This window comes from Lepidochelys kempii, chromosome 3, assembly GCF_965140285.1.
Source record: "Lepidochelys kempii isolate rLepKem1 chromosome 3, rLepKem1.hap1, whole genome shotgun sequence".
Lineage (NCBI taxonomy): Eukaryota > Metazoa > Chordata > Testudines > Cheloniidae > Lepidochelys > Lepidochelys kempii.
This window is the reverse complement of record NC_136382.1, coordinates 192,052,246-192,065,886: the sequence shown is the minus strand read 5'-3', so window position 1 is coordinate 192,065,886 and position 13,641 is coordinate 192,052,246. Positions and strand designations below refer to the sequence as shown.

General features: G+C 41.8%; 1 protein-coding gene across 14 annotated transcripts in view; it reads right to left on the bottom strand.

Annotated features, from left to right (window-relative positions):
* LOC140909632 (uncharacterized) overlaps positions 1-13,641 on the bottom strand; it is a 110,814-nt gene that overhangs the window by 13,428 nt on the left and 83,745 nt on the right. For 6 of the 14 annotated variants that reach the window (XM_073339405.1, XM_073339416.1, XM_073339406.1 and 3 more), the window contains one exon: positions 8,906-9,035. The exons of 1 other annotated variant lie outside the window; for it this stretch is intronic. In XM_073339405.1, the coding sequence (XP_073195506.1) occupies positions 8,906-9,035 (130 nt within the window). Of the gene's footprint in view, positions 1-5,353; positions 7,643-8,905; positions 9,036-13,641 lie in introns of those variants that run through there. 7 more of the 14 variants (XM_073339397.2, XM_073339395.2, XM_073339400.2 and 4 more) reach the window with 4 other exon arrangements.

Below are 13,641 nucleotides of genomic sequence, written 5' to 3'. Positions count from 1 at the left end.
TGCCATTGGCCTTCTTGGCAACAAGGGCACACTGCTGACTCATATCCAGCTTCTCATCCACTGTCACCCCTAGGTCCTTTTCCGCAGAACTGCTGCCTAGCCATTCGGTCCCTAGTCTGTAGCTGTGCATTGGGTTCTTCCATCCTAAGTGCAGGACCCTGCACTTATCCTTATTGAACCTCATCAGATTTCTTTTGGCCCAATCCTCCAATTTGTCTAGGTCCTTCTGTATCCTATCCCTCCCCTCCAGCGTATCTACCACTCCTCCCAGTTTAGTATCATCCGCAAATTTGCTGAGAGTGCAATCCACACCATCCTCCAGATCATTTATGAAGATATTGAACAAAACTGGCCCCAGGACCGACCCTTGGGGTACTCCACTTGATACCGGCTGCCAACTAGACATGGAGCCATTGATCACTACCTGTTGAGCCCGACAATCTAGCCAGCTTTCTACCCACCTTGTAGTGCATTCATCCAGCCCATACCTCCTTAACTTGCTGACAAGAATACTGTGGGAGACCGTGTCAAAAGCTTTGCTAAAGTCAAGAAACAATACATCCACTATACAATACATCTGCAGAGCCGCAACCTGGTTGTCGGTTCATACCTTCATGTCCCACTACGCCATCACCCAACAGGCCCATGACAATGCCAGTTTCAGGAGAGCAGTGTTGCAGACAGCACATCCATGAACTTTGAGCCCACCTCCAAGGGTACTGCTTGTGAGTCACCTAGCATGGAATAGACATGAGCAAGCACTTGAAGAAAAAATGGTTACTAACCTTTCGTAACTGTTGTTCTTCGAGATGTGTTGTTCATGTCTTTTCAATGACCCACCCTCCTACCCCTCTGTCAGAGGTATTGGCAAAAAAGAACTGAGAGGGTGTGGGTCTGTGGCGCCCCTTATACCGGTGCTTATGCACATGACTCTAGGGGGCGCTAGAGCCAGCCCAATGGATACCATTGAGGGGAAAATCTCTGGCAACTGTGCATGCGGTGTGCACACACCTAGCATGGAGTGGACCTGAGCAACACATCTCAAAGAACAAAAGTTACGCAAGATTAGTAATTTCTTCTTACTCAGCAACTGCAGTTCCTGTGTTCAGAGTCGCATCTGACTAGTGATTGATGTCTCTTTGCCAAAATAGCTCTGGGAGAGTGAGCTGCATTCAGTTTTCTTGTGCATCACCACTGTCCACAAGTTTCTAATCTGTACTAACTCTAGTGAAGGCAATGGGGTTGTTCTGGGTAATGGGGTTTACCCTCACAATGCTATTTTTAATGTCATTCAAACTATCTAACCACATTTTAAGGAGTTATTTTGAAAGCAAATTTTAAGCATCAAAATTTGGGCTTCTCAGCCTTTATCATCCTTTTCAGTTCTTCTAACATCCAAAAAAATATTTTTAGAGAAATATTTGTACTAATAGTTTCAGTCTTAGGACTGTGTCTATTGAAATGGTGGATTTCTGGACTGGGTGAATCAAAAGTATGTTGGGTTAATATACTGACATTTCCCTGTTGGAGACTGATTCAAATCTAGCTTTGTTCACAGAAATGTTTGTTTTATCAGTGATGGACTCTTGGTTTTCACAAAAACATTATCCAGCTGTGTCTACTTTTGATGAAAAGACTGGAACAGCAGAAATATTATAGCAGTAAAAACCTGTATCACTGTTTTTGGGGTGGTTTTTTTTTTTTTTGATTCATGGACAGTCAGTTCCTGTCTCACTTGCCTGTTTCCACTCACTTAAGTTTCTTTTTTTAAAGGTAGTATTTCTTGTCACTTTAGTTCTGATATGCTAGGCTACAATAGTGAACTCTCAGTGACATCAACCACTGTTTTAGGAGAGAACTGAAGGACTACAATTAAAATACCCTTGGCTTAGTAAATCAGGTATGACTTCACTTACATAGCATATGTTAAATAGATGTATTTAAAATGTAATCTGTTGTTTGGGATTCCATCAATACTAACATTTTTTAGCTCACTTTTATATCTGTTTCTAGGTCTTTATGCTGAATGCTGGACATAGTTGAAAATTAAGGTTTTTTTATCACCCTGTCCTAAATTTTCCACACAAGATGAGGAAAATTGGTCATCAGATTCATTTAAATTGAACAGAGTTTACTAGTTAGATCTAAATCCAATCCTCAACTGTAAAAAAAAAAAAAATACAATTTCACATTATCCCCTTCCCTGCTGAAATGAAAGTTGCTACAATATTTTTTGAAAATGCTTTAAGTACAAATAAAGATTCCAATAATAACTAGACCTGCCCTCTTATTTTTGTAGTTCTGTATCTTTTTCTGTGATTATATTACTCTCTTTAGCAACTTACTATCTTTAATAGCCATGTAATGGGAGACACACAGGCTTAGTCTTCACAGAGAAATAAGTAACTAGCTGGTGGATGACTGCTGAGAACTCATTAATTTCTAGAGTTGCAGGAGGCTGTTAAGGGATACGATACGAGGGAGGGTTTCAGCTGCTTGGAATAGGCAGGGCAGGATCTGTTACACCAACTGCTCCACCCTGTCCCCTCTCCCTGCTGCTTGGAAGCCATTCACCTTCTTGCTACCACGACGCTATAACTATTAATGGAAGGATGTCCGAGTGGAGAGAGGGCTCAAGTGAGGTTCCACAGGGAGCTGCTGTGGGTCTACTGTTGTTTAACATCTTTATTAATGACCAGGATGTAGGAATAGAGAGCATGCTGGTCAAGTCTGCAGAGGCCACAAAGCTAGCGGGAGGTTGCCAATACTTTGGAGGACAGAGCTAAAATTCAGAGGGATCTTGAACACTGGAGAACTGGGCTCTAGACAACAAAATTAAATTCAACACAGACAAATGTCAGGTTCCACACTTTTTAGGGAAGAAAAAACAAATGCACAAATACAGAATGGGGGAAAGGGGCTTGGCAGCAGCACTGCTAAGAAGGATCTGGGCGTTTGGTGGATCACAACCTCAACATGAGTCAGCAATGCAATGCTGTTGCAAAAAACAAAAACAAACGCAATTTTAGGTTGCATTAACAGAGACATAGCATGCAAGTCACAGGAAGTGATATTACTGGGCCCTGGTTAGACCTCAGCTGGAGTACCGTGTCCAATTTCACCAATGTATAGAGAAACTGGAAAGGAGCCAGAGGCAAGCAATAAAGATAATCAAAGGGATGGAATGCAAGCCATATGAGCAAAGGCTGAAGGAACGGGTATGTGTAGTTTAGAAAAAAGGAGATTAAGGGGGGATATGTGATAGAATCATAGACTTTAAGGTCAGAAGGGACTATTATGATTGTCTAGTCTGCCCTGCAGACTGCAAACCACAGTATCTCACCCACCCACTCCTGTAACAAACCCCTAACCTATGTCTGAGCTATTGAAGTCCTCAGACCATGGTTTAAAGACTTCAAGGTGCAGAGAATCTTCCAGCAAGTGACCCGTGCCCCCTTCTGCACAAGCGAAAACCCCCCAGGGCCTCTGCCAATCTACCCTTCAGGAAAATTCCTTCCCAACCCAAACTATGGTGATCACCTGAACCCTGAGCATGTGGGCAAGACTCACCAGCCAGACACCCAGGAAAGAATTTTCTTTAGTAACTCAGATCCCACCCGATCTAACATCCCATCACAGACCCTTGGGCATATTTAGTGCTAATAGTCAAAGATCAATTAATTGCCAAAATCATGTTATCCCATCATACCATCTCCTCCATAAACTTATCAAGTTTAATCTTGAAGCCAGATAGGTCTTTTGCCCCCACTGCTTCCCTTGGAAGGCTGTTCCAGAACTTCACTCATCTGAGGGTTAGAACCCTTTGTCTAATTTCAAGTCTAAACTTCCTGATGGCCAGTTTATATCCATTTGTTCTTGTGTCCACATTGGTACCGAGTTTAAATAATTCCTCTCCATCCCTGGTATTTATTCCTCTGTTATATTTAGAGAGAGCAATCATATCTCCCCTCAACCTTCTTTTAGTTAGGCTAAACAAGCCAAGCTCCTTGAGTCTCCTGTCATAAGACAGGTTTTCCATTCCTCGGATCATCCTAGTAGCCCTTCTCTGTACCTGTTCCAGTTTGAATTCATCCTTCTTAAACATGGGAGACCAGAACTGCACACAGTATTCCAGGTGAGGTCTCACCAGTGCCTTGTATAACGGTACTAACACCTCCTTAGCTCTACTGGAAATACCTCGCCTGATGCACCCCAAGACCACATTAGCTTTTTTCACGGCCATATCACGTTGGCGGCTCATAGTCATCCTGTGACCAACCAGTACCCCAAGGTCCTTCTCCTCCTCTGTTACTTCCAAGTGATGTGCACCCAGCTTATAACAAAAATTCTTGTTATTAATCCCTAAATGCATAACCTTGCACTTTTCACTATTAAATTTCATCCTATTACTATTATTCCAGCTTACAAGGTCATTCCTGTACGATATCCCAGTCCTTCTCTGTACTGGCAATACCTCCCAGCTTTGTGCAGACTTTATTAGCACACTCCCACTTTTTGTGCCAAGGTCAGTAATAAAAAGATTAAATAAGATTGGTCCCAAAACCAATCCCTGAGGAACTCCACTAGTAACCTCCTTCCAGCCTTCAGATACTTGAAAGGCTGCACAAAAAAGATGAAGAAAAGTTGCTGTCTTTTGCTACAGCGGACAAGAAGTAATGGGTTCAAACTACAACATAGCAGATTTAGATTAAATCTCAGGAAAAACTTCCTAACTGTAAGAACAGTGGAACAATGGAACAGCCTGCCTAGGGGAGATTGTGGAAGTTTCTTCACTGGAGGTTTTCAAAAAGCAGCTGGAGAGCCATCTGTCTTGGATGGTTTAGATACAACAAATCCTGCATCTTGGCAGTGGTTTAGACTAGATGACCCTTGTGGTCCTTTCTAATCCTATAGTTCTATGCCTTTTCCACCTACCAATAGAGCTGTCCAGAATCAGATGAGTGCACACACATACACAGACACATTAACAGAGCGCATCTGAGAGGACCGGGTTAATCAGCACTCCCAAGCTGACCCCTTATATGCCCCTGGAGTCAGCAGGCTGGGTCGAGCAGCATTTCCCAGCTGTCACCCTCAATATGCCCTGGGCACCGCCCCGGAATAGAGCACGCCTGCGCAAACTGGGTCGAGCAGCACTTTCAATCTACCGCCCTCATATGCCCCAGATTCAGCATGTCCCTATCCCCATTTTCACGTTACAATTGTTCTGGTAGTAACCCACTTGATGAGCAAACCTCACAGGATTTTTGGGCGCTACAGGGATTGTTAGCTTAGGTACGAGGAGCGTTGCTGCAGAGTGAATGAGGAAGCCAAAAAAACAAACACGGGGGCGGGGGGGGAGAGAGAGAGAGAAGCAACCAGCTTAACCATGAATGTTATTTATTGTCAGGTAATAACCATAGGGGAGCCAAACAAACAAAACAGTTATAATATTAAATCTAACTTAAATTTGATTATAAAAGTCAGGTTTAGAAAACTGTAACTGATCACACAAGTCAGGGTCAGAAGGCTATACCTAGAGAGAGAGAGATGGGTTCTCACCACTCCATGAAGCTTGAATTGATCAGGGTTCCCAGGTGGTGGTGGTAGCCAAGGGTCCAGAGTGCTTTCCTGCTTTTCTGGTCCCAGAGTTCCATGCGGTTCTTGCCTTGGAATTTCTGTTGTCCATTCTGTGTGCTAATAGGGATGTCTCCCTGTCCTATCTTTGATGCAAATGAGGCTAGGGGAGTTTCCTTAATCCTGTCACCCTTGTCCGGAGGGGGTTAGGTGTGTCTTCCACTGCCTTTTCATTGCTTTTTGTAAGTCTTTTGTCTGATTGGCTTTGGTTCAAGCAGAGGGTCGGGGGGTGGTCTTTCATGAGTCAGACAGGCTGGGTATTGCACCCTGGTTCCCCAAGAACACAGAGCTGACAGGTAACAAAGGTTTGAAACCCAAATTTCTGCAATAGGTATGGGAATTGCCTCTCCCTTTGCAGTAATTACACTCCATTAGACGCAAAGAAATTGTCAACTAGTAGAGGGAGGTCTGAGTGTATGGAAGATAGCATTGGACCCTGGAATTTATCACTAAACTTGCCCTTCTAAGAACTAATACTTGAAAGGCACTTAGATATGGCAGTTAATGGTCTGTGTAAATACCTAGCTGGAGAATATTAACAGATTCTAAGGCCAGAAGGGACCCATTGTAATCATCTAGTCTGACTTCCTGTGTAACACAGGTCATAGACCTTCCCCAGCATAACTCCAAAATCATAGTACACATGAGCTGCTGAGACAGGATGTGATGCAAGTTTCCTTTACTGCTGTTATACAATATAAGCTCCACAAGTTGTTTCAACCGTTCAGCATTTTCACCAAAATAAATGCATAAAACAAATGAAGGGGATCTACAGTGCTACCATAGAAAGGTGGCAAGGTGTGTTAACGCCATGTTAATGTGCTCATTAATATAGGAAGTATTTAAATAGCTAATGACCTATTTGTCTCATATACACAGTCATTTTGATGGCTGCAGCAGTACAATGCAGCACTGTATAACAATAAGGAAGAAACATATTAGATGTTCTGCCGAAGCATTCATTTCTGACTGAAGTCAGGATCAGGTAATTTATTTAGATAATTATCAAGCTAACTATCTTTTATTGGTGTGCAGGGTAATCTTAATGGACGTGTTTTTCATCATCAGCAAACTCCACAGGAAAAAAGTTGCACAACATAAACCCCTGAGGTGCAGGGTCCACGTGAGTATAAATGAAGATAATTTCACTTGCTAAGAACCCTTGTGCTGGTGCCTTGTATGCCCATGCCCACTGACATCAGTAGAAGTTTTGTGAACCTATTGAGGTGGTATGGTCCTAAAAGGGAAGAACACTGGCAGATCATACTGAAGAGCCCAACTTTGTAACCTGATGCCTAAAATGAAGCAATGAGATCTGCACTTAGGCACCTGATACCCTCCAGCCAAATTTTCAAACGTGGTCACTGATCTTTGGGTACCTCAATTTTTAAACACTAACTTGACACCTTGGGTGTGATTTTTCAGAGATGTTGATGTAAGTGTGAGCTGTGGGTGTTCTAGATAGAAGCACCCACTTAAATACCCATTTCAGGCACATAAGTTTAAAAATCAGGCTTCTACAGTATTGGATTTAATTATGCTCCCACTGATCTCTAGGAGTATGTTTACGCTGCAATTAGACATGCACAGCTGGCTTGGTCTAAGAGGTTGTTTAATTCCGGCATAGACACTCGGCTGGGGCCCAGGCTCTAGGACCCTGCGAGGTGGGAGGATCCCAGAGCTCAGGCTGTAGCCAGAGCCCTAATGTCTACACCACAATTAAAGCCCGAGCTCCACGAGCCCGAGTCAGCTGGCATGGACTAGCCGCGCTTGTCTACTTGCAGTGTAGACATACCCTTTGAAGCAAGAGCAAACCCTGTTGTGAGCTGTTACATTAAATCCTGTGTTTTGGCTGGATAATAGATCTGAGTTTCAGTTTCTGTCTTCTGAATTTACTCCGCATTTCTTAAGAGTTCTTCTTACATATGGTATTGCTTCTTCCAGAAACCATCGTCTTGTGTACATAAGTAGCATGACATCAAGTAGAAGGTTACGTTCTCTCTTCCTTTAAGAATAAGATGATTACATCACCATCTTTTTGTATATCTGAATTAAACCAGGTTAACAATTGCTACTTACACAGAGAGAATTTTAAAAGAAAACTTGATTTTTAAAAGAATATGTATTAAAGGGCTGCCTACATTGGAGTAATTTAATTTTTGTGTCTCATGCTGATGTTTAGACTACAGAATGGCAGGAAATGAAAACTGATACTCAATGTGAGTCTAACGGCTTCAGATCTTTTAAAGGTCAAATGATCAAAAATGGTTTCTCAATTTGTACCTACAATTTTATTCACACACAAAAATTTGTGCTTGCAGACAGCCCTATTCTGAATTCCACAAGAACTCAAAAGTGTCGTTGTTTTCAGGGAAGATCAGATGCTCAAGGAATGTGGGATCAGACCTATGATTTGCCACAACAGTAGAAATGCCTTATACCCTATAATTTCGCCTGTGTTCAGCAGGGAAAGCAGGGACAAGGTGGGTCAGACAAGTTCTGTCACTGAAATAGAAACAGTGCTTCAGAGTTGGCTGACTTGTAGACTTCGATTTTGAATTATATCACAATAGCGCCAAGAGGCCCCCATGAGGATCAAGACCCCATTGTGCCAAGTGCAGTGCAAACACACATGAAGACACTTTCAGTAACTTTAGGACCCATTCCTGCAAACCTCAAAGCATGTGGGCCACTTCTATTCATATGAATAGTTCCATTAGTATTGGTCACCTGAGAAAAATTACACACACGCTTAAGTGGCTGCAGAAACAGGGACTACATTTGTGTATTTAATATTATGTGCCCTCTTTGTAAAGAGACTTTTTCTACCAGTTTTGTAATTTTTCCACAACTGCATTCCTTCCATTGTAGGGCCCAGTCCTGCAAACGTGAACATGCTTCACTTTATACATGTGAGAAATACCATGTTCATAAGTATTTGCACGATCCACAACTTGTTGCCCATATTCAGGATTTCCTGACAAAGCAGGTACATGAAGTACAACAAAGTTGGGAAATCTATGCCAGGATTGTAGGTTTGTTACAAAACCATCCTGACACTCCATTTAGATTATTTACTCTGTTTTTTATGTATCTCCCCCTATTTGTATAGGTGCAGGTGGTTGTGCCAAGTTGTCACTGTTCTAGTTACATGCTATTTGAATTCCTTATAATATGTTTCACACTCATTATAAACTTTCCAGAAGGGAAAATGGTATCCAACCCCCTTTTACATTTGTAGTAAGAAATAACAAAAATCAGTTCTTACAGCTGTTTATACATCTCTTTCATTCCGATTTCATCATCCTCCACTGAGCTTGTCCCAGCAACACATTTACCCCTTTGTGTCCCAGAATTGCAAGTTGCATCACCACAACTATTGAAGCAATGAGGGCTTTCTGAAAGAGACAGACAGACATTCCCTTGTTGTTATTCTGGGTCAGTTTTAATTGAATGAATGTGTTCTTTTCCCTTTATTCTTAAAGAAAATATCCTCTTTGCAATGATCAAGTAACAGACAGCAAGGCTAAAAATGGTCCTGATGTCCTGCTTTAACATGATTGGGGGGGGGAGGGCTAAAATAAATCTTGGAAACATCTTTCTGTTACACTGCAAGTGGAGATAACTTAGTGGATGTGGTAAGCGACTACCAAGTATCACATGGTCTAGCATTTCATTGTTAATGTGCTCCAATCGGCGGGGGGGGAGGGAGGGAAATGTGTTTCATCAAAGCAGTCTGGCTATAATTCTTCAAACTTTCACACACAATTCCAGAATTTATTTCAGATTATGAAAATATTTTTCCCCACTGCAAAAAATCCACAAACATACACTCAGTTCTAGCCTCACAGAACAAAGGCACAATTCCACTAAGCATCTGAAAAATAGATATTTGCTGTCTAATTCTGGGACACCTAACCACAGGGTTTTAATGTGAGGTTTGATACTGAAATCATCCACACTGTACTATGCAGGCTACAGTTTAGCTACATTCTACTAGAGTAACATCGAAAGGATTATTTATGACTAGGTGCCCTTTACGAGCTTGTTGGAGCTTAGTAGCAACAGTATTGGTCTAGCTGCCAGCCACATGGCCTGTCTAGACTAGAGTGAAAGGTATGGTATCCAAATATTTTAGTTAACACGGTCTAACTACCATGTTTGAAAGTAGAACATAAACAAGGTGGGTGAGATAATATCTTTTATTGGACCAAATTCTGTTGGAGAGAGAGACAAGGTTTCGAGCCACACAAAGCTATCTTCTGTACACTCAGACCTCCCTCTATTGGTTGACACTTTCTTTGCGTCTATTGGAGTGTAATCACTGAAGAGAGAGGCAATTTCTTAGGTTGCCATATCCAGTTTGGGCTGAAAAATCACGACACTGAATACTTAAAATATGTCACCCTGAAGAAGAGCTGTGTGTGCCTTGAAAGCTTCTCTCTGTCACCAACAGAAATTGGTCCAATAAAAGATATTTTACCTCACCCACCTTGTCGGTCTAATATCCTACAACCAATACAGCTACAACTACACAGCATATAATATAAACAAGGCCTTTCATACACGTTAAATTGGCTAAGGTACAGAGAGAAGTCTAAGCTTTATCTCGATCGGCTTAGACTGTATTAAAAAAATACATACTGCCTAGTCTACGCTAAACTTTTCAGACACGTTAGAACATGTTAACTGTCATGTTCTATCATCAGATCTTTAAATCTTAATCTTGATAAGCTCATTATTACAGGTGTAATGGTTATGATTTTACAGTTAAAACTGAATCTAGACTTTTACAGAAGCATTATTTTTTGCCACTTCTAACCTGTGAGAGGAATAACCGATTTGTTTTCACACTTGGTGGGTCACATTATGGTATGAGATTAATTTGTTTTCTGGGAATTTGGATAGTGCAGGACTAAAGATGCGTATATGCTAATAATACAATGTGACATGTTCTAAATATTCAGTGTCATGATTTTTCAGCCCAAACTAGATCTAACTATCAAAGAAATTGCCTCTCCCTTCACAGTAATTACACTCCATTACACACAAAGAAATTGTCAACTAGTTGAGGAAGGTCTGAGTATATGGAAGATAGCCCTGGACCCTGGAACTTATCACTAATCTTGCCATTCTAAGAACTAATACTTGAGAGGCACTTAGATATGGAAGTTAATGGGCTGTGTAAATACCTAACTGCAGAATTGTTAATACATCCTGGGACATGTCATTCTATATTCTTTATGAAACTATGTTTATGATACGAATATGACATAACTGAGATATACTTTACACAAAATGGCTCATGTGAGATATCACTGGAAAGGTTATAATTTACGGAACGCGATTATCCAATTTGTATGCCTGTGTCATTTCTGTATCTGAAGTTAGGAATATTGACTCTGTATCTGTATTTCAACTGTGCTACTTTGGGTGACGGCCACTGCTAACACTTCAGGTACAACAATGGAAAAGCCAGACAGGGTGGATGGCCCATCAGCGAGGACAACGAACTGTGAAAAGCTTGGCCTTCCTGTGGACGCTCCAGACTGGCACTGACTCATGGACGCTGTGATACTACAGGGTCAGGTGGTCTTGTCACCTGATACTAAAACATTACCTGGGACTTCTTGTAACTTTCCACTGTAAAGGAAGGGGGGAGGCTGGGTCAAAGTTGGGAAACAAAGGATTCCCGCCTTATGTAAATCCTATTTAAGGGTGGGGAGGAAGGCAAACAGGACTCCTCCTTTCCTTGGCCTGTCTGCCTAAGAAAGACTGCAAAAGGGAAGGCCAGGGGGAGTCCAGACTGAAATAGGGGTCCAGTCTGAAAAAGAATATAACTGGAATTCTGAACCACAGAAACTTTGCAAACTGCCTGCAACAATATCTAGGGTGAGAAATACTATTCATAACCAATTTCTGTAATGAAACTAGCTTAGTTTGCGTGTTTGATTTCATTTGCTTAGGAATCTGCTTTGTTCTGTTTGTTACCTATTTTACCACTTAAAATCTGCCTTTTATAGTTAATAAAATGTGTTTTGTTTATTATTAAACCCAGTTTCTGTAATTTCTAACTGGGGGGAGGGCAAGAAATGTGCACATCTCTCTCCACATTGAGGGAGGGGCCGAATTTCATAATATATCTTTGGGTCTGTACTCCAAGGGAGGTGGACATCTGAGTGCTGGAGCAAGACCCTTAAACTGAGGCTTCCCAGAGCTGACCTGAAGCTGGGTGTGGCCCTGCCTGTGTGTGTGTTAGAGGAGGTTTTAAGAGCCTGGCTCAGCAAGACAGGTTAAAGGGACCCCATGCAGGCAGAACAGATAGACCCAGCAGTATCTTAGCACATCAGGTGGCTTTCCAAGGGGTCCAACCCGTCACACATCCCTCACAGAGGACCTATCTAACAGGCTTTAGACATTAGCATAGATACAGTATAATACACACATTACATAAGGAGTTTTAACTAATTAAGTACCCACAGCAGATTTCTCAGGGATTAACTGAATTTAGTTGCTTAACTAAATTGCAGGCTCAAAAATAATATATGTTTATCTGTTTTATTAATATGGAATGTAAAGATGAGAAATTATAGAAAGTAAAACCAAGTTGTTATGACTACTTGCAAAGTTTAAATGAATGAATTTAACAGGAATCCATTTAAACATTGATGAATTAATAACAATATTAAAAATCAAAATTTTATCACAGATATAACCTTATTATATTTTTTTACTGTTCAACTAACTTCTAGTCTAGTGATAAATATGAATTAATCATAATTAAGTCTAAAATAGTTACCCTTGAGTTGGATGCAATACCTTTGGTATTAGAAAATTATAATCTATAATTTTTCGACACTCTAATGATGTTTTACTACCGGCTACATGGGATCTCCGGCACGTCTCCCAACTTGAAGTCCTCCATAAAAAATGGTTACCAGCCTTCCATAACTGGTGACCATGTGGAAATTTATTTTCTTGAGATAGCTGTTGAGGTGGCGCAGATGTAGAATTGGTCTGAGACCTCCCTTGGCTTTTGGGATTAAGAAATAACGGGAGTAGAACTCCTTCCCTCTTAAATTCTGCATAAGCTCTTCCACGGCTCCAACCCAAAGAAAAGATTGAACCTTTTGGACCAGAAGTTTTTCGTGACAGGGGTTCCTGAATAGGTATGGAGAGGGAGGGTGAGAAGAAGGGGAAATAACCTGTAAAACGTAATCCACTTCCACCATGCTCAACACCCAGTGGTCTGTGGTGATATCAGACCATGGACTTAGGAAGTGGGAAAGGCGGTTTGTAAACAAAGGAGAAACAGGGTCTGACATCATGGAAACTGGTATGGCGTCCTCAAGTGTCATATCAAAACACCTGCTTAGAACCCCTGGATATCTGGGTGGGGCAGGTATCAACATCACAGTAGAAAGGAGGGGTGCCCTACATCTAAAACCCCTGCTTCTTTTACTCTGCAGATCCTGATGGACAGGCAGGGCAGAGTACTGATCAGGCTGTTGGGGCCTGTAGTGCTTCATTGAAGTTGCTGGTGTGTACAAACCAAGTGACTTAAGGTTGCATGAGTTTGTTCTGAAAAGAACAAAGCTCCCTCGAAAGGCAGGTCCTGAAGGGTTTGCTGGACTTTCTGCAGGAGACCCGAGGTCGGAAGCCATGAACTCCTGCACATGGCCACTGCCAAAGCCATGGACCTGGCTGCTGAGTCAGCCACATTCAAAGCAGCTTGCGATGACGCCCTTGATACTGATTTTCCCTCGTCCACCAGCGAGGAGAATTCTTGCCTGGCCTCTTGTGCGAGCAAGTCCTTGAACTTCTGTCTGGAGTCCCACATGTTGAAATCATATCTGGTCAGCAGCGCCTGCTGGTTTGCAATCCTGAGCTGCAATCCTCCCCCGCCACCCATAAGATAAATTTTCTACCAAACAAATCCAGTTTATTGGAGTCCTTTGCTTTTGGGGTTGCATCCTGATGGCCCTGCCTTTCTCTTTCATTGGC